The sequence below is a fragment of the Nothobranchius furzeri genome, chromosome 15 (assembly GCF_043380555.1).
Source record: "Nothobranchius furzeri strain GRZ-AD chromosome 15, NfurGRZ-RIMD1, whole genome shotgun sequence".
Taxonomy (NCBI): Eukaryota; Metazoa; Chordata; class Actinopteri; order Cyprinodontiformes; family Nothobranchiidae; genus Nothobranchius; species Nothobranchius furzeri.
This window is the reverse complement of record NC_091755.1, coordinates 47,030,885-47,055,353: the sequence shown is the minus strand read 5'-3', so window position 1 is coordinate 47,055,353 and position 24,469 is coordinate 47,030,885. Positions and strand designations below refer to the sequence as shown.

The 24,469-nt window shown below is 49.0% G+C and overlaps 2 protein-coding genes across 2 annotated transcripts; both read right to left on the bottom strand.

Annotated features, from left to right (window-relative positions):
• Positions 1 to 982: 982 nt before the first annotated feature.
• pim2 (Pim-2 proto-oncogene, serine/threonine kinase) lies at positions 983 to 2,971 on the bottom strand. The gene is made up of 7 exons (XM_015977210.3): positions 2,762 to 2,971; positions 2,525 to 2,625; positions 2,391 to 2,441; positions 1,887 to 2,095; positions 1,636 to 1,805; positions 1,382 to 1,558; positions 983 to 1,299 (listed from the first exon to the last, which is right to left on the bottom strand). The coding sequence occupies exons 1-7, from the start codon at positions 2,823 to 2,825 to the stop codon at positions 1,157 to 1,159; spliced, it is 915 nt and encodes a 304-aa protein (XP_015832696.1). The 5' UTR covers positions 2,826 to 2,971; the 3' UTR covers positions 983 to 1,156.
• A 1,393-nt stretch (positions 2,972 to 4,364) lies between these two features.
• Positions 4,365 to 21,072, bottom strand: otud5a (OTU deubiquitinase 5a). The gene is made up of 9 exons (XM_054746263.2): positions 20,260 to 21,072; positions 16,775 to 16,868; positions 7,648 to 7,712; positions 7,414 to 7,570; positions 7,189 to 7,337; positions 6,908 to 7,093; positions 6,120 to 6,324; positions 5,822 to 5,893; positions 4,365 to 4,690 (listed from the first exon to the last, which is right to left on the bottom strand). Exons 1-9 carry the CDS (start codon positions 20,845 to 20,847, stop codon positions 4,548 to 4,550), a joined length of 1,659 nt encoding a protein of 552 aa, XP_054602238.1. The 5' UTR covers positions 20,848 to 21,072; the 3' UTR covers positions 4,365 to 4,547.
• Positions 21,073 to 24,469: the final 3,397 nt, after the last annotated feature.

The window sequence follows — 24,469 nt, the reverse complement described above, 5'->3', positions numbered from 1 at the left end:
GGCGAGGCCCCACCGAGCACAGGCGCCACCGGTCCCTCCGACCACCACCAGCAGGCAAGTTGGGCTAAGTGTCTTGCCCAAGGACACAATGGCAGAATTTTCTGTCCGGAGAAGGAATCGAACCTACAACCTTCCGATTATTGGACAACCCGCCCAACCAACAATGATTATTTATTGACATTACAATAACGTTTCTCGTTAAACGTGTTGAGATTTTAGTGCAGAGCTTTTCCGACTCAGATTGAGTTATTTTGTTGGGAGTTCTGGTTTATGTAACTCTGCCTAATGACCAGCAGGGGGAGACATTTGTTTTTCAGCTTTAAACGGTTTGAACACAACAGGAACATGAAGGTCAGTTTGTTTATAAACTGATGTTGAACTGAAATCTGAATTAATTTGTGAAACACATCAATTAATACATTTGTCTAAACACAAATATTTACTGCAACTTTGTAGTAAACAAACTTTCCTGCTTCTGTCTCCATGGAAACAGATGCTGTAATTTCCCATCCGTCTCCACGGTAACAGATGCTGACCCGGAGCTGGACAAATGGAGTTTCCTAACTGGTTCTAATGGACCCAGAAATGTTCTGATGTGTTTAGGATGTTTATTAAAGAGAAACGTGGAGCTTTAGACACCCGTGTTCCGGTAAACAGAACCAGGCCCAAGTGGGACCGTCCAACCACACAAGGACAAACAGATCAGGTGACTGAAACGCTTTATTCAAATGTTGAACCTTTGCTTTCTTTGGATCCAAAATAGTTATTTAACATAAATAAACAGAACCAAGTGGCCCAGAAGCCACTTTTGAGTGTAAAACGGGTCAGCACAAGACATTACAGCAGCATCAGAACACGACTCCATTCTGAAAACCTGAACTTAAGGCTTCAGCTGTTCTAACAGAACCACAAACCAGCAGCTGATCCATCAGAACTTTAACTCAAGTTAAAGCAAACTGCAGCAAATTGTCCAAAACCTCTTCAGAACCAGAGTTCCACTCTTCTTCTTCGTCATCATCTCCTCCAGCAGGAACAAATCAAACGCATAAATAATCAATAAATAAGGCCCGGATCAGGACAGCAGTCTGATGGAAACCCAGAGTCGCTTATAAAGAATGTCTTCAGGAATTTCAATCCCAGTTCTGATCCGGTTAGGTCACAGAGATGCACTGGGCAGCGAACTGTGACCCTCCTCCTCCTCCTCGCCTCCCTCCATCCACGGGTGAGACAGGATCTCCTCCAGGGAGGGGCGGTCCTCAGGCCGGAACGACAGGCACCAGCGAATCAGAGCCTGGCATTCTGAAAAAGGGCGGAGACAAAAGTCAACCAACTCTATAAACATGAACCAATCAGGTCTGTAAGGGGCGGAGCCTTCGCTCACCTTTAGAGACACGTCTGGTGAAGATGGGAGTGGCCTTGATGATCTCCTGGTCTCGTTCAAACGGGATGTCGCCACAGACCATGTCGAAGAGCAGAACCCCGAGGGACCAGACGGTGAGTGGGACGGCTTGGTAGGAGCGGGTCTGGACCCACTCTGGAGGGCTGTAGACCCGCGTACCTGCAGAGGAGAGGAGAGTTAGACCCCTCATCTTCACCACCACCATCATCATCATCGCCACCAGCTGAACCGCTCACCATCAAACTCGTCGTACTCGCTCTCTTTGAGCAGCGCTCCAGACCCAAAGTCAATGATCTTCACCTCCAGCGTCCTCGTGTCCACCACAATGTTCTCATCTTTGATGTCTCTGTGCACGACACCATGCACGTGGATGAAGAGCAGAGCTTCAACAATCTGCCTGAAGAACCTGCAGGAGGTGGAGCCAAAGCAGGGCGTTACACGGCTGCAACAGAACAGAGCAAGGTCCGACGGCAGGTGTGGGACTCACCTGAGCGCAAGCCCCTCAGGCAGCGCGCCTCGCTCCGTGATGAAGTCAAACAGGTCCTGGCATTGAGGCGGCTGCTCCATCACCAGCAAGAAGCCCCGCCCCTCCACCTCGAACCAGTCCAGCATCCGAATCAGGCCGCTGTGACCCCCGACCTCAGACAGTCGCTGCAGCAGGGCGATCTCCATGGGAACCGGGCGGAGTTGGCTGGGCTGAAGGCAGAGAGGGGTCACGGATTATTAACACAACAAACATCAGAAACTTGTTTGTTTTTCAGTCTAAACTGAAACTCGGCTTCTGGGGTTTTCTCCCTGAGCTGTTGTCTGCAGGTGCGTATGGGGAAGGGGATGTCCCAGGCAGAGGAAGGAACCAGTTAGTCACTGGGGGGAACCCCATAGCTGAGCCGTGACGTCACAACTTCCCGTGGGAACTAACTATCCCCTTCCTGCCTGCCCGGTAGAGGGCGCAGTAGACCTGAAAACTAAACCGAACCTGAGCAGCACTCACCAGTCTGGCCCACTGCTGGACCCGGTCACTGGAGATCTGCTTGATGGCAACCTGGAAGGACAAAATAGGAGACCAGTGAGTCTGAAGTCCGGGACCAGAGACCAGATCCGGAGACCTGCACAGAACCTGCTCACCTTGAGCCCATCAGAAAGTCTTTGGCCCGAGAACACTGAACCGAAACCACCGCTGCCGAGCATTGGACCGCACCGGTACTTGCTGTAGAACGGTTCTTTTACTGGGGGGGCAGAACCAGAACCAGTTTAGACAAAAACCAAACCAGGAAAATAAAATCCCAATCATTCCAGAAACAAGATTAAGGTGTAAAACCTGGATTAAGTAACTGGAGGTAAAAACTTTTAGCAGGATCTCACCTTTCTCCTCCATGGTCTCCTCCTGCTCCTCCTCGTGGGGCTCCACGGTTCTTTTATCAAACATGGTCAGACTCGGCGGGAGAACGCCGACTCCATTCTGCCGTGGGCGGAATTCCCGAGTGAAACTTTTCCAAAGAGTCCGCTGGAATTCGGTTTGCTGTGTTTTAAACCCGATAAAACCAACCCGAGCTCCAGTGAAACGGGAGTGCGTGAAGCTAACTGGGTCGGTAAGCGTCTCGCGCTCCTCTAACCGCCCTCTGAATCTCCGCGTTTGTTTTGGTCCCGCTTTATATCCCGCTCGGGACCACGCCCCGCTGTGTGCCCCTCGTCCAATCAGAACAGCGACGTGTGCTCAATGTTTTGAACTTTTCAGCCAATGAGATTCAAGCTCCGCTTCATTAATATTGAAACCGCGCGGGGGAAGAATTCGTAGAAGTGAGAACGGTGAGAGGCGGGGAAAGCGCGCGCGGACAGGCTGATGGGAAACCGGACGACGGTTTCCCCTCAAACTCGCGTGCACGCACCCATACACTCAGTTTCTCTATGCGGCACGCGCCCAGCAGTTTACTGTCAGTTGATCAGTGGAGACGCGTTCATGACACTCGGAAATCCTGATGCTCTTAGTAGTTTTGTGTTGAACTTTTCGCGGTTTCACTGATTATTTCTGCATTTTTACACAATTGTTCACCAATTTGAACATTCTGTTGTTTACATCACGTCTCTGTGCTGCAGGAGAACCAAAGCTTTAAATAAGGAAGTTAAAACGACCCGACCACGTGACAATTTTATTTAAAGTTTAAATAAAGTTTAGAAAATACAAATTCTGAACTGGGTCACCTGGCACGTTTCATTAAGATTTCCTAAAAAGGCCAGAGCTCAGTAAACATCCGGTTGGGTGCACCAGGTCAGCTCCATTATCAGATCAGGGATCGGCTTCCTGCTCCTGTAGGCATCAATATCAGCTGCTACTAATCTCACTTTACCAAAATTCACAAACAAATCCTGTTGTTCGTTTACATTTTATAAATAATCCCACTGAAGGAACCCGAACGCCAAAGGACTCGAGGATGAATCTTCTAATCGTCTCTCTGCGTCGTCCGTCACACTGAATAGAAACCTCGGACGTGGTTCAGAAACATTTTTCTCTTTTATTCCAAGAAAAAACTTTTTTCTTCCCAAACAAACAAACAAAAATAAAATAAAACAAACTTATATTATTAATAATAACAATAATCAATCATTAAGAGGATAAGTATGACAATTTTCTATTTTTCTCCTTTTTTTATTTGTTGCTTTTCTATGATGTCGCTGTGGTCGATTAAACATGCAGCTAAATAAGTCTGATGATGACGGTGATGATGAAGAGGAGTTACAGGCTGAAGGCTTCAGTTCGTCTGATGAAGATGAGCCGCGCTGCTACAACATGGCTGACAGCGGTGGGACAACATGGTGGCTGAGTTCATAAGACTTGTTAGTGGGACGGCCACCGGGTTCTGTTGGGTTGGGGTTGTTCAGCCTGACTGACGAGAGGAGTAAAACTCAAACTGCTGGAAGCTGCTGACTTTAAATAATAACTGATCTCAGATCAGTGGTAAGACCCAGCTGTGTCTGTGAAGTACCAGGAAGTGGGAGGAGCAGGAAGTGAGACAGAGGAAGAGGAAGCTGATGAAAAAAATAAAAAAAAGAGTGCATCGTTGTTGTGTTTGAGCTCTGTCTGAAGGTCAGAGGTGAGGCGGGGGAGGAGGGGGTGAGATGGCAGGGGCCGGAGTTTGGCGTCACCCGGGTATCAGCTGCTGTCGGGCGACGCCTCCCTATCTCGATGCATGGCGGTGCTGGAGGAGCTCTGGTGTTTGATGCTGTCCAGGTATTCCTGCTGGGACACGGCGAGAACCGACGCCAGGATCTCATCGTCCTCCCAGTCCGTCAGACCTGAAACACACACAGCGCCCCCTGCTGTCAGGGTGGACCTTACACACTTTGGTTCCTGATCTAAATGGGTTCTGAGTAACCTTTGACCCAGTCGGGTCCGTCTCCGTGTTCTGGTTCTTCTTCATAGTTGAGTTTAGGTGGTTAGGGTTATTTAATATTAAACAGTTATCCATCCTTCAGCAGGTGTGTCAGGTGACCTGGTAAAGCTGACTAACCCAGGTTAAAAAATGCCTCAAAGACTCAACTTAAAGAATAAAACCAAAGAAAACAACATTTATGTTTTTCAGAATAAAAAAATATTTACTGAATGAAGGCTAATTAAACAAATTCATAAAGATTTTGGTTTAGTTACTGAACACCAACAGGAGTCTACTGGTTGAGCTGGTTCTGGGATTGGTCGGGTTAGTTAACGAAGCAGGAAGTTGGTTTTGAAGTTTCCTTTTCATTTAACCTTCAAAGAGCCGAAGGTTCACGTCTCATATCCGCAGCAGCCAATCAGAAGCGAGTTTACCTGCTGCTTTATTCGCTGCTCATCTTGAAACCAAACCAAAAAAAGGTGAGAACTGTTCAGTTTCAGAACCAGAATACGGACTCTAACGACCCGAACCCAGACAAGAAGCAGAAAACAGGAAGGAGCTCAAACCGAACGGGGGGGGGGGGGGGGGGGGGGGGGGGGTGACAACAAGCCGCCATGACAACAAGCTGCAGAAGCTCAGAGAGGATCGGCAGAATCTGGTTCTCATGATGATGTGGAATTATCTGAGTGTTTACAGACACACGACCGTCCGCTCAGAGACAAACAAAACACAACAAACAGGAACTTCTAATGTTTTGGTCCCTGATATAAACTCAGAGTTGCTCAGAAACACGCACACGCACGCACGCACGCACGCACGCACGCACGCACGCACGCACGCACGCACGCACGCACGCACGCACACACACACACACACACACACACACACACACGCACACACACACACACACACACACACACAATGCTCTGCTCAGCTGCTTCCTGTTGACTCCAGCTGAGGTTTGACTGTAAACAACAGAAGTGACTGACAGCTGTGTCTATCTTTCAGTGTGTGTGTGTAAGTGTGTGTGTGTGTGTGTGTGTAAGTGTCTTACCAAACGCTGTGGGAGACATCTCCTGCATGATGGCTCTGTACTCCAAGTGGTGACGACTCTGATTACTTGGACCTGAGCACAAACACACCAGTCAGGTTCTGCATCAGCTCGGCGCCACTCTGGACTCTGATTCTAACAAACTATCCTTCAGCCCAGACTAGCTGTTAACTGTGACGGGGCCGTTAGCTTGAACTAGCCGTTAGCTGTCAGTTACCATTAGCTTAAAGTAGCCTATCAGTCATCAGCCTCGCACATTAACATTTCTGTGTGTGTGTGTGTGTGTGTGTGTGTCAGTCACCTGGGGCGCAGGGCGATGGCGGTTTGCTCAGGATCAGGGCGGCTCCTGCAGGCGAGGGGGGCTTGTTGTTCGCTGATGAGCTGGTCGTGAGATCAGAGTGAGATGGGTCAGAGTCTCGTTGCCGTGGCGACCGGGCACTCCAGTCGTCTGGGCCGCTGGAGGCTGCTGCCGTTGCCGAGCTGCAGGTGGCGCTGGCCTTACGGGGCTGGAACACATAGAAAGGCCGTGGGATTCGTGACCTTTCTCAGTGGCCTAGTGGTAGAGTGTCCGCCCTGAGACTGGGAGATCAGGGTTCGATTCCTGGTCGGGTCAGACCAAAGACTTTGAAAAAACGGGACCCAATGCCTCCCTGCTTGACACTCAGCATTAAGGGGTTGGATTGGGGGTTTAAACCACCAAATAGTTCCCGAGCGCGGCTTGTCTGCAGCTCACCGCTCCCCCAGGGGATGGGTCGAATGCGGAGAACATTTTTCGCACACACACCTGTGTGTGTGACAACTAATGGGACTTTAACTTCATCTCCAACATCTACGACTAGAACTACAAGCTGCAGAACCACATCAAACCGACCAATCAGACTGAAAACCAGGATGTTTTCTGCTGGTTGCCATAACAACATCTAACAGATGGGTTGGAGACCTCTGATAGGAGACTTTGAAAACACGGTCAAAGTTCACACAACAACCTAGACTTCTGTCCCGCAGAAAGACAGCACGTCAAACTCTGGAATCGTTCCTGAACTTTGACCCGCCAGACTCTGTTTTGGCCTCACTGAGCTGCTCCGGTACCTGTCGGGCCTGTTTCTCCTGGTCCTGGAGCCACTGCAGGTAGGACTCCCGGGCCACCTGCTCCTCGATGGCCTCGTTGGTGGCCTCCCAGTCCGTCGCCCTCTTCTTGTCCTCCAGCATCTGCTGCTCGATCCACGACTCCTCCGACGTCTTTATGGCTGACTTCATCAGAGACTGGTCAGCGTACTACACACACACACACACACACACACACACACACACACATGAAAATGAGGAAACCAGTACGAGCTGGAGGAGATGAGAGATGTGTGTGCTGGTACCCCGGGTTTGAAGGCGGGCAGCCCCAGGCCGACCCCGATCGTGGCCTTGTTTGGGTTCACCACCGAGTTGTAGTGGATGTTACGGTGATAGCTGACTCTGATTGGCTCGTCGTTGTTCTGGTGGATGCCGTGGAATGTGTTGATTGGCTCTGCAGGAGGAAGCGGAGTAAGGTAAGCAAACTACGATGCGATTGGCTGATTGTAAAGCAGGGGGACAGGACTCACCTGTGCTGTACTGGTACACCTCCACTGGCCTGTTGTACATCTCGGCCATGGCCTGCATCTCGATGTGGTTGCCATGGCAATTGTTTTTCCTCTTCCTGTTGATGTATGTGGTGAAGTCTTCTGTCACGTAGTTGGAGAAGTAGTCGGCGTTCTTCACCTGAGCGAGAAAATGTGGTTAAAAACGGGCGACGAGATGAAAGCTCCGGATTTTACAGCAACGAGTCGCTTCCTCACCAGATAGTCCATGCAGTGCTTCCGCACCACCTCGTGCATGTCCTGGTCTCCGTACACCTGATCAGCTGAGGCGCACGCACACACACACACACACACACACACACACAATCATAGTGATATTGTTATTAGCGGAGGTTATCATTGATTTCGTTTTATGAACTTACAGATGTGGACAACATCGTCGGTACCCTTCGGTCAATGAGGGAAAACCCACAACGGTCACAGAAATGACTCGACTCTGACAAAAGTAATAATAAATAAAAATTCTATGAAATGTAACCAGTGAAAGTCTGACATTGCTTTTGAACTATGCTTCAGTGGAGTTATTAAAAAAACAAACAAATAAATAAACAGCTGGAACAGACCTGGGCAAAGATGGCGGTACCCCTAACTTAATATTGTGTTGCACAACCTGTGGAGACGATCGCTGCAATCAAACGATTCCCGTAACGGCCAGTAGGCTCCTGCACCTCTCAGCGGGTATTTTGGCCCGCTCACACACTTCTCTCTAGAATCCCGTGGTGGTCTTGAGATTTCGCGGTGCCCTGAACAGATTCAAGTCATTTCTGAGACCGCTGTGGGTTTTTCTTTCGTGAACAGAAAAGTTGCTACGATTTTGCCCACGTTAGCATAAAATCACTTGAGATGAACCATCTTGTTTTCAAGTGGACTACGATGTGAGTTGTTTCCCTCTCCATGACTGTTAGCTCCTCCTCCTTCGTCACCTGCGACAGCGGCTGCTGACAGCCTCTGTGATTGGTCAGTAGGGGGATGTAGAGTTACAGCCCCGCCCTCTGAGCTACTGCTGACCTCGCACTCCTGTTACTTTAAACAATTCATTTTCTACAGATGTCGAGTCCACAAAAAACCAAAAGCTTCAAATAAACAAATAAATAGATAAACAAATAAATAAATAATCTGTTTCCGGAAGAAAGATTGGCTGATTTTATCAAAATGGAACGTCGAATAATAAATATTTAGTTTTATAACAAAAAGATAACACAAAGTTAAAGATGCATCTCAGCTGAACACACACACGCACACGCACACGCACACACACGCACAGACACACACGCACACACACACACACGCACACACACACACGCACACACGCAAACGCACACGCACACACGCACACACACACACGCACACGCACACGCACAGACACACACGCACACACACGCACAGACACACACGCACACACACACACACGCACACACACGCACAGACACACACGCACACACACACACACACGCACACACACACGCACACACACGCACAGACACACACGCACACACACACACACACGCACACACACACGCACACACACACACGCACAGACACACACGCACACACACACACACGCACACACACACACGCACAGACACACACACACAGACACACACGCACACACACGCACAGACACACACGCACACACACACACACGCACACACACGCACAGACACACACACACACACACGCACACACACACGCACACACACACATGCACAGACACACACGCACACACACACACACGCACACACACACACACACGCACAGACACACACGCACACACACACACGCACAGACACACACGCACACACACACACACGCACACTAAAAACTAAACTAACAGAGGATGGAGCAGCAGCAATAAAGACAGGAATCTCCCCAAAAACAAACCACCCCGACCCGACCCACATCCAGACCCAGTCTGTTCAGACTCAGGCTCGCTTCACATTGAGCTCCGACTGTGTGACTCAGAAAGTTTTGCAGCAGCTTCGGAGTTTTCAGCTGCAGCAGGTGAGTCAGAAGCTCAGAGAGATGATGATGATGACTGGATCAGCCAGCCAGGTCTCTGTGAAACAGCTGATCCGTATTTGGGCCTCGTACCAACCCCCCCCCCCCACCCCCCCCCCCCCCCCGGATCAAACCGAAGCGTGCAGACAAACATCATCACGGCACTGAGACAGCCAATCAGAAGCAGCCAGGAGAACGCTGTCCCAGAAGAGTTCTGGAGTTCGGTTCTGGTTCCGGTGTAGAACCTCTAAAGACCTGGTTTGGTTTTGTAAAACAGAACCATGTTGGGATGCTTTCTGGACCATCCCAACAGGACAAGGTTCTTGATCAACTCCTGAATCAGGTCCAGTTCCAGAGCAGGTGCCTCTCATCAGTCCTAAACCCAGAGCTGTTCCAGAACCATCTGGTCCTGGTTCTGTCAGAAGCTCTGATTGTTTATGTAAGCTAACCAGTCCAACCAGAAGCTGATGTCTGACCCAGTTCTGGTCCAAATCTGAGACAAACAGAACATGGTGGCACAGCTAAAGTCCCGGTTCTGGATTTAGCGTCCTGGCACGGTTCATGACGAGGGTTATGGTTTCTCAGTAAAACTTTAGTGGCACTAAACTCTCTAACTAACTAGTCAGATTACATAAAAATGTCGTCATCGTCTTCCTCCGCTTATCCGGGTCGCGGGGGCAGCATCCCAACTAGGGAGCACCAGACCGTCCTCTCCCCGGCCACCTCCACCAGCTCCTCCGGCAGGACCCCAAGGTGTTCCCGGACCAGATTGGAGATGTAACCTCTCCAACGTGTCCTGGGTCGACCCGGGGGCCTCCTGCCGGCAGGACATGCCCGAAACACCTCCCCAGGGAGGCGTCCAGGAGGCATCCTGACCAGATGCCCAAACCACCTCAACTGGCTCCTTTCGATCCGGAGGAGCAGCGGTTCTACTCCGAGTCCCTCCCGAATGTCCGAGCTCCTCACCCTATCTCTAAGGCTGAGCCCGGCCACCCTACGGAGGAAACTCATTTCGGCCGCTTGTATCCGCGATCTCGTTCTTTCGGTCATTACCCAAAGCTCATGACCATAGGTGAGGATTGGGACGTAGATCGACTGGTAAATCGAGAGCCTGGCTTTCTGGCTCAGCTCCCTCTTCACCACGACAGATCAGCTCAGAGTCCGCATCACTGCAGACGCCGAACCGATCCGCCTGTCGATCTCCCGATCCCTCCTACCCTCACTCGTGAACAAGACCCCGAGATACTTGAACTCCTCCACTTGAGGTAGGACCTCTCCCCCGACCCGGAGTTGGCAAGCATTAATAATACATAAAAATGCATAAAATTAAAATATTTAAATCATTTATGGTAAATGGCCTGTATTTGATATAGCGCCTTCTAGAGTCCTGGAACCCCCCATGGCGCTTTACAACACAATCAGTCATTCACTCATTCACACACTGATGGTGATGAGCTACAATGTAGCCACAGCTGCCCTGGAGCGCGCTGACAGAGGAGAGGCTGCTGAGCACTGGCGCCACGGTCCCTCCGACCACCACCAGCAGGCAACGTGGGTTAAGTGACTTGCCCAAGGACACAACAACAATGACAGACTGAGCGGGGCTCGAACCTGCAACCTTCCGATTACGGGGCGAGCACTTAACTCCTGGGCCACCGTCGCCCATAACAGCTGAAGCAGCGACTGAAACGCTCTTCACCGATGACCAATACATATGAATCACTTTAATCATCTCTGATGTCTGGGGGGGGGACTCCCGTTCTCTCTGCTGGTTCCTGATCCATCCATCAAACTGCCCCCATCTTCACAGGCTGCTCCTCAGCTCAGAGCAGCTGAGCAGGAAGCAAAGCCAGAGCCGGGCTAGCTGTATTAGTTAGCGTACTCCATTTTATACGGGCCATGAACCAAAAACCCCAAATATGTGCACCGTTACGCCTCCGTTTAGTGATGAGCCTGCATTTGCTGTTCAGACAGAATTCAACTGAAGTTTATTTGTTTCTATAAAGATCCCGAGGAGAGGAAACAAAAGCAGATCTCAAGTTCAGGTTTCAGGAATCAGAATCAACTTTACTGTCAATGCCCCCGCAGCCTGAAGCACAGAAACTTATCTCCGCCGTACAGACTGACCATGAGAGGAAACACCAACACATCATCTTAACTGGAAATGTAATGTCAGAAAATAAACTAAGAGGTGAGAAAAGCTGTAAATATGGTCGTTTACAGAGAAAACCCCACAGATAGACTTCTAGAGAACTAATAATACCACACACACGCGCACACACACACACACACACACACACACACACACACACACACACACACACACACACACACACACACACACACACACACACACACACACACACACACACACAGCACAGCACAGGAAACTACAGTGAAGAATTTGATTGGTCAGCCTGGACATTATTCTTAGAAAGAGGCGGAGCCTCAGCAGTGAGAATTGCATTCATCCTGGTGAGATTCTGTTAGCTGCAAAACTTTTATCTGCTGTTTGCAGCCCGACCACACCCTGACGTCAGCAGCAAGGCATGCTGGGTAGTAGAGTGCTGCAGCTGCTGAGCTCTGGCTGACTGACGGCTCTTTGGCCTTCGAGCGCTTCCTGCAGACCTCTTCAGCCAGACAACAACCTGCTGTTCTAATAGTCCTCTGAGACCCTGAGGCGATGGAGTTATCAGCCCTGCGTGACTTGTGCTCGTCCAGCTCTGACTCACTGTTGACTCTACGTTTGTGTCACCAAAGATAAAACCCGAGGACAAACGGCGAGCGAAGCTGCAGGCTGAAGCAGAGGAGGGACTGAAAATCCCTCAGATTCAGGTCACCCAGTTTCAGCCAAACGTGCCCAACTCCGATGTTCCGTTTAAAACCATCAGTCCTTTAGCTGCTCGTCTGTAAAATTATTCTTAAGATGTTTTCATCCCAAACAGGAACTTTACAGCTGCTCAAACGTTTGATCTTACCGGTGGAGGTCGGAGGGGCGTGGCTTCTCCCTCCTGTCAGTCGCCCCAGGGCCGATCATCCCTACCAGCATAACACGGGAATAACTAATAAGTTCAGCACTATTTCTAATAATACACAGCAGCATCTGATCAGTTCCGCATCATCCATCCGTCCATTTTCATCAGCTGATCCGGGGTCGGGTCGTCAAGGCAGCAGCCTAAACAGGGAGGACCAGACCCTCCCCCAGCGTGGAGACCGTCTCTTCACTGTGTTCCTTTAGGTCTCCTCTCAGCTGGAAAACCTCACCAGGGAGGCATCTAGGAGGCATCCTAACTAGTCGAGAGGAGCCAGTTGAGGTGGCTCGGGCATCTGATTAGGATGCTTCCTGGACGGCTCCCAGGTGAGGTTTTCTGGGCACGTCCAACTGGAAAGAGGCCTAAGGGGAGACCGAGGACACGGTGGAGGGACGTCTCGGGATTCATCCAGAAGAGCTGGCCCGAGTGGCTGGGGAGAGGGAAGTCTGGGCCTCTCAGCTTAGGCTGCTGCACCCGTGACCCGATTCCAGATAAGCGGAGGAAAATGGATGGATCGATGGCCTCCTGACCAGATGCCCGAGCCACCTCAACTGGCTCCTCTCAACGTGGAGGAGCAGCGGGTCTACTCCAAGCCCCTCCCGGATGTCCAAGCTTGTCACCCTATCTCTAAGGGAGAGCCCAGCCACCCTGCAGAGGAAACTCATTTTAGCTGCTTGTATCCGTGATCTCGTTCTTTCGGTCACTACCCAAAGCTCGTGACCATAGGTGAGGGTAGGAACGTAGATCGACCGGTAAATCGAGAGCTTCGCCTTCTGGCTCAGCTCTCTCTTCACCACGACACACCGGTACAACGCCCGCATCACTGCAGATGCAGCACCAATCGCCTATCGATCTCACGCTCCAGTTTTCCCTCACTCGCGAACAAGACCCCGAGATACTTAAACTCCTCCACTTGGGGCAGGACCTCATCCCTGACCCGGAGAAGGCATTCTACCCTTTTACGAATCAAGACCGTGGTCTCGAATGTTGTTCAGCATCAGTGCTTCAAAATAACCCAACAAGGTGACGAGCAGCTAAACATCTGCTAGCAGGTGATGCTAGTTACACACTTTGTTAGCCCAGTGGGTAAAGCCGTGGTGTTGGGTCATCAGGTGTTCTACTAACTCTCTGGTGGGATAAGAGGACGGACAGGAAGTGGAACAAAGGCAGACGAAGGGAAGTCCGACTTCAATCAGACTCTGGACCGTCTGCTGACAAGGAGGCAGACATACCGTAGTGATGGAGAAAGACTGGAGATTCCAACACACACACACACGGTCTGGACTTAAACACCCAGACGTTGCAGTAAACCAGGTCAGAGGTCACCATCACAGAGTTCACACACATTTAGTGACTGCAGTGGAGCAGCTGAGCCAGCTGTGGCTGGAGCTTCAGGAAGCTGAAGAGCAGAACCAGAACCGCATCAGACTGATGATGTCAGAGTTCCTGCTGCTAGTGGACGTTCTGGTCGGACCAGAGGCGGTTCTTCTCCCTGGTTCTGGATGTTGGTTTAGTTTTCAGTAAATAATCAAATTTGGGGTCAGACCCCAAAAACCTTAAGTTATTTTACATTTTGAAACATCTAAAGGATGGAGGATGTGGTCTACAGACGACCGTTACCATGGTTACAGCCACCAGAAACATCACACGAACAGAGATCTGGACTGTCTTGGTGTTGGGATGTCTTCAATCCCTGCTGAGAACATTCCTACCGACTCAAACCCAGCGAGTGAAAACGGCTGCTCTAACCGATCCAGATGTTTTCCTGCTGAGCATCGATGAAACAGATGTGGTGCTGGAGCAGATCCATCTTCAGATGTTCATCCAGCCTGGTGAGAGGAGCAGGAAGGTGGAAAACACCCAGTTCCTCTCTGGGAACAAACCAGTAAGCATCAGGAGGGAACTGGGGATCAGAACCAGTTATTCCTGACTGGACCACAGACGGATGGGTGAAGGACCACCCTCCCACCCGTTTGGGATCACATGGAAAAGTGGGAGTTTTTCCATGGAGACACGTGAATGAATGAATGAATGAATGAATGAAGCCGTGGTCAGAGTTCTGATTCTAGCAGAGCTTTTTCAAAGCTGGAGGTTCTCACTGAACATCAGCAGATCAGGATCACACCCAGGAGGAAACGGTCCATAAACCTGTTCCCAGTTAGTCTGACGGAACATCTCTGGTCCTCCTGGGTCTTCGGAGTCCGATGAGATCCTGCTCCGGCTTTCCTGGAGCGTCCTGGTTATGGTAAGAGTTCTGGTGCTGACTCATGATGGAGGGTCGGAGTGTTTTCCTGATGGATCCTGACACAGTAGCTTCTCACATCCCTTCCCACCAGACCGACGAGGCCTATCTGCTCCCGACACGCTGGAACTGGGATTATTACCAGCTTAAATGATAAATGGGGATTTATCACCAATAATCAGAGTTTCTGACTCCACAGACAAACCCAACCTACTAACTCCATCATGGCGGAAGGACGAAACGACTCCGGAGACGGTCCTCTTCTCCTACAGCTGGATTATTTCTGTATCTTTTATTTATGTTTAAGTTTATTTCACAGACGAGGTTGGATCAGTGACCGGAAGACCAGCCAGACTCTGGTCCAGCTCCTACTGGTTGAACTGGTTAAACTGGACTAAATCTTTGTGAATCACGTTTTGTCAGGTTAATGCTCCACTATGTTGATTTGCTAAATGAGTTTCTTTGGTCACACTTTAATTTCTTAAGTTACGTTGATTTATTTCCACACCCGTTGACTCACTGGGGTCACGCCGGGTCATCACGTCTACGCGAGCGCGGCGGCGACGCTCTCCAATCTGATGTTGCTCCACACGTCTGAAAACGCAGACGTTTCTTAATGTTTGGAAGAAACACACACACACACACACACACACACACACACACACACACACACACACACACACACACACACACACACACACACACACACACACACACACACACACACACACACACACACACACACACACACGAGCTGAGCCGAGCTGGGCCTGTGAGCGGATCCGATCAGCTGACGGTTGCTAGGCAGCGGCTGTTATTGTGTTGATCAGCTGTTATCTGTCAGGTGTTGTTTTGTAGGAAAGGAATGATGAGCAACAACAAACATGGACGCCACACATTCCTCAGCAGCAGCAGCAGCGTGGCAGCGCCACCTACAGGCAGGCAGGAACCTGACAGAGACGTGGCCCTCAGGTAAACATCCAGCAGGTCGGACCAGATTTACCTGGAATGAGACCTGAAACAGGCGAGACACCCGTCTGTGTTTACACATCTCAGCTGCGGGGTCCGGACCAGGAAGCGTTTAACCCCGTGTTCCTAACCGCAGAAAGAGTGTGTGTGTGTCAAGGTTTTAAAAACACAACAAGCAGAAGGTGCGTTTGGCCTTCGGTAAGACCCGGTTGCAGGTGTGAGGCGGGTCGCTGCAGCAGAACCGAACCGCCACTCAAACAGAAAGTCACGCCTGCGGCTCTGAAACAGAAAGCTCTGAGTTTGGAGAGAAAACACATCCAGACCGGGTCACGTGAGGTGTGAGACTAAACGGGTTTCTGAGAGTCGTAGCGATTCAGACAGAACCAGCTGGTTTCTGTGAAACCGGGCCGCACCAGAACCAGTATGAATGATAGAAGTTGGCATCGGCTCACCATCACGTTTACTCTAAGATCGTTCAGACCAGATCCAAAGATGCTGTCCAACACAAACAGTACCGGGTCAGAACCACAGAACCAGGACTTAAACCGCTGAAGCATCAGAATGATCTAAAGCTTCAGAACTTTCTGTTTCAAACCAGAATTTTAAATTCTGGGTTTTTATTCTGAGTTGCTGACTGGAACCAGAACCACAGCGGGGGGTGGGGGGGTGGGGGGGGGGTGGGACGAATCAGAACCACCTAACCGGCTTTTGTTGGGTCATGGTGTTATGGCTGATGCTCTAACGGTTCCTGATAAAGCATCAGAACTCCTCTGATAAAAAACACCAAATTACACAGATCCGTTTCAAAAGTATCAGCACTAAATGATCAGTTCTGGTTCTGGTCAGTCGGACCAGAACCAGAACTGAGCTGTTTCGGGGAGCTGTCAGTCACACTCTCAGGATTTTGGGTAAAAGGTGAAGGGAGCGACTTTTCTGTCCGAAGAGAAAACAAATAAAAAATAAACTCATTTAAAACTAAACACTGACACCTGCTGGTGAGCAGAGGGACCCACACAAGTATAGGTGTGTGTGTGTGTGTGTGTGTGTGTGTGTGTGTGTGTGTGTGTGTGTGTGTGGCACCTACCCACTGCTCTGAACAGACATGCTCCATCCTCCTTCATCTTCTTAATGACAAATCCTTTCTTCTCCGTCAAAGCTTTCTCAAACCAATGCTCCTGCTGCACACACACACACACACACACACACACACACACACACACACACACACACACACACACACACGCACACACACACACACACACACACACACACACACACACACACACACACACACACACACACACACACACACAAACACAAACTTTAAAACCAGAGAAAGTTACAGAAGAATAAAAACAAACTGCTGTTTTTATTTATTGATTATTTATTAATCATCGGACATTTATAAGCCTCTGATCTGATTCAGGGTCACAGCAGGTTTACACACTAAAGCCCTTTGGAGTCCTCTGACTCTGAAAGGTGCTACAAGTGCAGTTCATTTATCATATCATGAGGAAAGAGGCGGGGCTACACCTGGGCAGGTGATAACTTCCACTTATTTGGGCTAAACTATTGACCCTCAAATCAACTTATTTGCTGATAAACTAAATAAATGAGTGTCTAATCGTGCTGCAGACATGTGTAGTCAATAGTTTTGCACTTTAGTGCATTTTAGTTAAAATTTTAATATTCTGCCTAAAACTGTCAGTGTTGTGCCGTTGTCAGGTAAAAACTCTGCACTGCATTTGAATTTAAATCTGCCATCGCTATTGGCTAAGAGGTACCCTAGAACGTTAGCTGGTACCATATGATGTCACAATGTCGTTGTGAGCCTGTGTGTGTGTGTGTGTGTGTGTGTATTTGTTACCGGCTCCGCCCTCTCGGTCTGCTAGGCAACAGCATTTGTTACATTTTTCAAACAGGAAGTGGAAGTGGAGTAATACTCTGGTAGGGGGTGACTTGCTCTTTAATGAACTTTAGTTAGACGTCTGATTTTAACACTGAGAACTAGTACAATAAGTTACCCGACACCAGTAACTGATACCAATGCAGTTCACTGTAACTTGTCATTTCTGTTCACCTAATATTTTAGTTTTGTGATGATTTCCATTCATATATTTTACTTTTTATCTACCTCACAGTCTTTTCTTGTTGAAAGCAGAGAAGAAAATAAAATTTGTATTCCAATTCATAGTATTATTTTGTGTGGAAGAAGTATCGGTATCAGTAATCGGTATCGACGAGTACTCAGATACAAGTATCAGTATCGTATCGGCGAGGAAAAAAGTGGCATTGTTGCATCCCTACTGAGAACAGTGTTGAGATTTAACGTTTGGTTGAACTCCGAGTTCAAAAGCAGATTCTGCGTCAGAAATGATTGCGTAACCTGATGTTGTCGGGCTTGGGCGGCGTTATCGCATCCAGCCGGTGTGGAACAATAGCATCGGTGTCAGTTCCGATACCGTCATGAAAAAAACCAGTGCACGTAGGAGACAGAGATAAAAAATAAACAAAAATAAATAAAGGTTATTTAAAGCATAAAACAGAAGCATGGCTGAATTTTTGGTTTTACTTAAATAGTTTAAAATGTTTTGTCGACATTTTAGAGATGTTCCACAAAGTTTATGAACATGATGTCATCACATGACAGCGCCGAGAGAAGAAATGGCAGCTCGCGTACCAGCTGACCGGGAGTCTTAAAAAAACCACAACTTCTGGTGAACTCTTATGAGGTCATTTGTGCAAACAAAAGAGGACAGCGAAAGCCGCCCGCCCCGTCGGCACGGCAGAGCAGCGAGCCGTAGCTGAAGAGGCAGATTTCTGTCTGCAGCCGTCATTAAAAGGCACGACTACAGGCCTTTCTGGTGGAAATAAGCAGCCAGCCTTCCCCAGATGTCACGACTAGCCCAAAGGTAACCGGCCGTCTGCCACAAGCGAGTTTTCAGCAGTTGGGGGCTGAAGCCGAAAAAGGTAAACGTGCAGGTTTTACAGGTGAAAAATCTTTTTATAAGCTTGTTTTTTTATTAAAGTTGTTAATATTAGGTGTGTTATGTTGTTAGTGTTTGTTATTGAGTTTCTGAACGGTGAAGGTCCAAACCAACAGTTTGAAGGCTTACGTCATCATTTTTAAATTAGTCCCAGTAATACCGCACACCGTGGTAAAATGTGGAGGAAGCTAGGTGGGATTAAAATGTGAGCACCGCCCACGTCTAGATGTTATCAGTGACATTTTACCATACGGCTGACCAGGACCTCTACATATCAGCATCAGCAAAAGAAAAACCAATTTGTCAATCTCTAATCAGCAACCACTCCATTCAGAGGCTGCACCAAATCCTCTGGGTTGGACCAGAACAGCAGAAATGTGGTCAACTGGATCAGAACTCTGGAGTATTGTTTCAAGAGCTGGGGTCTAAGAGCTCTGGTCCAAAGAGGAAAAGGAACATCCAGGCTGTCAGCATCAGGACCAAAAGCCCGTTCCTGGTTCAGAAACAAAATAAGACCCGCGAGTCTTTATCATCAGAAGTTAAAGAGGATGGCTACTGATGAAGAGCCTGTTGGAAAAGGTAGGTTTTAAGCTTGCGCTTGAACAAAGATAACTCAAAAGTCAAACTCAGGTCATCAGGGAGTTTGTTCCAGACTGCTGGAGTCACGACTGAAAAAGAGCGGTCACCCCAGTGCTTGTATCGAGGTCGAGGGACTGAGTTAGTGGACCGTGTTAGCTGACGTAAGGACAAGGAGTCAGAGAGATAGGCAGGACCGAGGCCATGGATGCTCGTGAACATTATGAATTTGAATTGTGTTCTGAAAAATACAGGAAGCCAGTGCAGTTCTAAGCGAATGGGAGTAATATGGCTGCCCCAAGGTGTGTTAGTGAGGAGACGGGCTGCGGTATTTTGGGCTAGCTGCAGACGAGCGATGGAGGACTTGGATAGGGCATTGCAGTAACCGATGTGCGAGCTTATAAGGGCATGACTGACTTTTTCCAGGTCCTAAGTTGATAAAAACTTGACTTGACCGCCGCATTGATCTGTTTGTCGAAATTCATGTGTTCATCGAAGATGACACTGAGGTTTCAAACATGTTGCTTACGTCTAATGGCCTGCTGATCGAGGTCAGTAGAGACCTGATGGTGTAAAAAAAAATCCACATTCTAGAAAAGTGCTGATCCAGATTCAGGACCACAGGTCTGGATCTGGATGCTGGGAGGCACTAAAACCACATCTGGACTGACTGTTGCTGCTGCCCCCACCTGCACATCCAGCCCTCATAAATCCCCACCCCTATTACCTGTTGTGTGACTACAGCATCCCAGTCGTTGCTATGGTTACCTGAAGCCTTTGGGAAGCGGGTCAGACTTTGACCTGACCGTTGTGGTGAAAACAGTGTAGTACTGGTGTTGTACCGCTACAGCGGCGTTTCCTTTATGATTACACTTTTGTTAATCACGACACTGCTGACACGGTGGGGTCTCTTTATGGAGTTAAATGTTGTGTAAAAGCCTTCAAACCCTCCAGAACCCTCCCGTTTAGCCTCGTTAGCATCCCCGTTAGCCTGTTAGCTCCCTACCTGCTCCACCGTGGCCGGGTCCATGAACTGCAACCGGGCGGCGTTCTCGTACTCGTCCTCGCTGTTGTTCCCTGCTCCTTCCTCCGTATCCTGACTGGACCCTACACCTCCGGGTCCGGTCACCCCCGGCTGGCCTCCCCCGGCCAGAGCAGCGACCACCCCACCGGAGCAGGTTCCTGCCTGCCGCCGCCTCTTGCTCAGCCCGGGCCCGGAGCAGCAACCGCCTATCGACCCGCCGCATCCAACGACACCGGCAGGCACAACAAGCTCCCCGCGGGAGCCGGTAACCATTCCACCGCTACCGTCTCTGCCATCTCCCGGCCCTACCGGGGACACGGAGCCAACGGGCGGCGGAGAGGCCTGCTGCGGCCGGGAGCTCGCCTCGATGCTCCGCCTGTCCTCTCTGGCGGAGGGGGGAGCAGTCTGGTAAGACCACGGCGGAGGGGAGGCTCTGGGTCGGGCTCCGGTCCGCCCAGCGTGCGGGTGTGGGTGTTGGTGAGGGTCGGAGCTGCTCCGACGGTCGCTGTCATCGGCGTGGTCCGAGACGCCGACACCAGAGCTGGGCTTCTTCTTGGGGAGGATCGTCATGGTGGAGCAGGGAGGCGGTCAGAGGGTGACGAGTCCCCGTTCTGGATAAAACTAGTCGGTCTATTCACCTTCTGAACGAGCGGTTCGGCTCCAGTCACCGAGTTAAGACCCTTAACGGACCGAAACCGACCAAAGAAACAACAATTCTGTTTACATTCGACGGTGGAGTTGAACAAAAACAAAAAGCGTCTCCCTCTTCCCGTTCTCCAAAACATCAACACAGCCTGACTGGGCGCTGTGACGTAACATCCGGCCGGCAGCGTCATGACGTAAACCTGACCTTTAACACACAGAATCACTATTTTTATTATTAATCATTTATTCTATAAAACTCTACAAAACATTTTTGTTTTAATTCTTATCGCTTTTCAGCTTTTTGTGTAAAATTACGAAACAAACAAAACAAAAAAACAATAAAAACTGATGCTGCGAATCATTTAAAGAGCAACTCACCCCCCAAATAAACTTTTGCTTAGTCAACCCCTACCAGAGTCTAACTCCACTCTCACTTCATGTTTGAAAAATGCAACAAATGCTGTTGCCTGGCAGACCGAGAAGGCGGAGCTGCTAACAAATACACACACACACACAGGCTCACGACAGCATTGTGACATCATAATGTACCAGTTTACATCATAGCATACCTCTTCGCCAATAGCGGTGGCAGATTTAAATTGAAATACAGTGCAGAGTTTTTACCTGACAACGGCACAACACTGCCAGTTTTAGGCAGAATATTTAAATTTTAACTAAGATGCACTAAAGTGCCAAATTATTGACGACACGTGTCTGCAGCACGATTAGACACTCGTTTATTTAGTTTATCAGCAAAAAAAAAGTTTATTTGGGGGGGTGACTTGCTCTTTAAGCAACAACAGAATGCTGTTATTTACACTTGATTAAAAGTCATTTGTTTTGCTCTTTGTGATGATTTTTCTTTCAGTGATAAGTAGGGCCAGCAGTAGCTCAAGAGGTTGGGTTGGTTGTCCAGTAATCAGAAGGTTGCAGGTCCGATCCCGGCTCCCACCAGAGAATCCTGCTGTTGTGTCCTTGGGCAAGAAAATTACCCCCCACCCCCCCCAACCCCACCCCGCCCGCCCCCTGGTGGCGGTCGGAAGGACCGGTGACACCTGGGTTTGGCAGCCTCGCCTCCGTCAGTGTGCCCCAGGGCAGCTGTGGCTATGTTGTAGCTCATCACCACCAGTGTGTGAACGGATGAATGATACACTGACACTGAAAGGCGCTATAAAAGTGCAGTTCAAGTCAAAGTTTTGAATGAGAAAATAATCACCCCCTCTGAAGGACTACAATCGTATTGCTCTGTGAATAACGCCAGCTGTTGCTGGAGCTGACATCAGACGGACCATGGGTGGCAATCCACATTTAAAAGATTTCAGGGAAAGAGTTGTGGACAGACTACGGAAAATTTCAATCTCAAGGAGCAGCACAGTAAAGTCTCCAATAAAGAAGGGGACAGTGTTTGGTGCAACTGGGACCCTCCCTTGTTCTGTGTGGAAGTGCAAGGAGGAAACTGATGTTCTACAGACTTTTTACCATAGCTTTGCTGAGTATCATCACCTTCTCAATAATCTGCTGGTTCCACTCCATCCGTCTCCACAACAGGAAGCGACTGCAGAGGATTGCTTCACTCTGCTCTAAAATAACCGGGTCCTTAATTGTCCCTCGGAGACAAAGAAAGCTTTTTGGAACTGAATCTGGTGAGGAGGCTACCAAGAGGCTGGTGGCCTCTCTGCAGGAGTTACAGGACTTTATGGCAGAGTGGTCATTCTGTACACGTGACAACAATTTCACAAGCGCTGCAGAGATGTGGCTTGTTCTGGAGGGTTTCTCAGAAATGATTCTTCTGGAGAAAGACCACATTAAAGCTGGCTTGAGCTTTTCCAGAATGGAAGATTCCTAAAGGTACACCTGGTGTAAATCCAACATGCCTCACCATCCCTACAGTAAAGCACGGAGGTGGCAGCATCCTGTTTTGATGGTGTTTCTCTGCCTCGGGGACCAGGCATGTCATTTGGGTAGAAGGAAACATGGATGGGCCAAATACTATCAAATTCCTGAAGAAAACCTGCTTCCCTCTCCCAGGAAGTTTGAGATGTGCATCATGACAACAATCTGAAGCACACAGAGGAAAATCACTGATTCTTTTCTAATATCTCATTAAATCATAAATGTGAAATTTCTCCTGACGGCATTAAACTCAGATCCAATTCACATTGCAAACATAACACTTTATCCCAAATTTCAAACGCGATCAGCTTAATAAAGGGAAGGAACTGTTTGCCTCTCTTTATTTCTAGCAACCACACTGTTGAATTTCATATCAGACCCCAGCCCTAAATTAGAAAGCGATCTAAGTGACTTTAACTCAGGGTTGTGGGGAGAAAAGAGCACAAAATCATCTAGGATTCAATCTTTTCCCACCACACAGCCTGTTCCACAGTTTGTAGGTGCCATTTTCCACTCTGACTAACCTCAAGAAGAATCTTTGTGTGATTTGTGAAAGTGAGATTGTTGCAGGTGGACCACATGACAGCTAGTCTAGTTTTGATCCGAAGCTTCAGTCGGACTAAAACGTTCTGCTTGTAGATTAATATAATGCTCTGTAATGCTCATTTTAGCTGTGAAAACGGGTGTTATTTAATCACTTTTCACTTTCGATGTTTGTTCTCCTGGTGGAACGCCAACATTCCTCATTCACCTGTCCGTCTGCCGCAGCGCAGAGGGAATGGATGTAAACTTCCAGGGAGACCAGATCCTGGATCAAAATCTGCTTTCAACTACAAAACGTGTTCGGCTTAACAAACTCTGAAACAGGAAATGAGTTTCAAGATAAAAGCGGGATTTCCTATATAGGAACAGGTAACTCTGGGATGCTCTCACCTGGACAGGTAAGCACAGGCCTGGGTCTGAAGGAACCAGCAGGTCTCCTGATGACCTGAACCATCTCAGCTGCTTTTTCAGATATTCAGCTTTTAGAGAAATTCTCTGATTTATTAGAAATGAACAGAATCCTCCACCTGAGACTTCCTTCAACCTGAACATGCAATAAAGTTCTGGTGGTGGTGGGTGATTTGGGTTCATGGCTTCAGACTAACGGTTATGAAGACCTGGTTGTACAACCTGGAGCTCTGAGGATGGTTACAGACACAATTACAACTTTCACCAGCAGATGGCGATGTGCAGCAGGATTAAACCATTTCCATGTTTTATTTGAACACAATTTCCTAGGTGGTGGGTTCTGGGGTTGCAGGGTACTTTACTTCATTTTGCAGATTGAGGTCCTGTCGGGAACAGTTTTCAGCCAAGCTGAAGCAGCTGGGATGAGAACGAAGCATTTCCCAGTCGGAGACCATGGCCTTCAACCAGAAAAGAGCAGATTTCCAATTCTGAACTGGAAATGAGTCCCTGGTCCCGGTGTAGGAGTTTTGTCCGTGTGTTATGGAGCAGAATGTTGGAAGGCCAGGTGTGATGTGCGTTCTGCGCTGATCTGCAATGATAAAGACTCACCCTCAGGGAGAGGGCGAGGAGCTCATAGTAGCTGCTCTTCCGCATAGAAGGAGATGGTTTGGACATCTGGTAAGGACACGCTCCATGGAAAGGG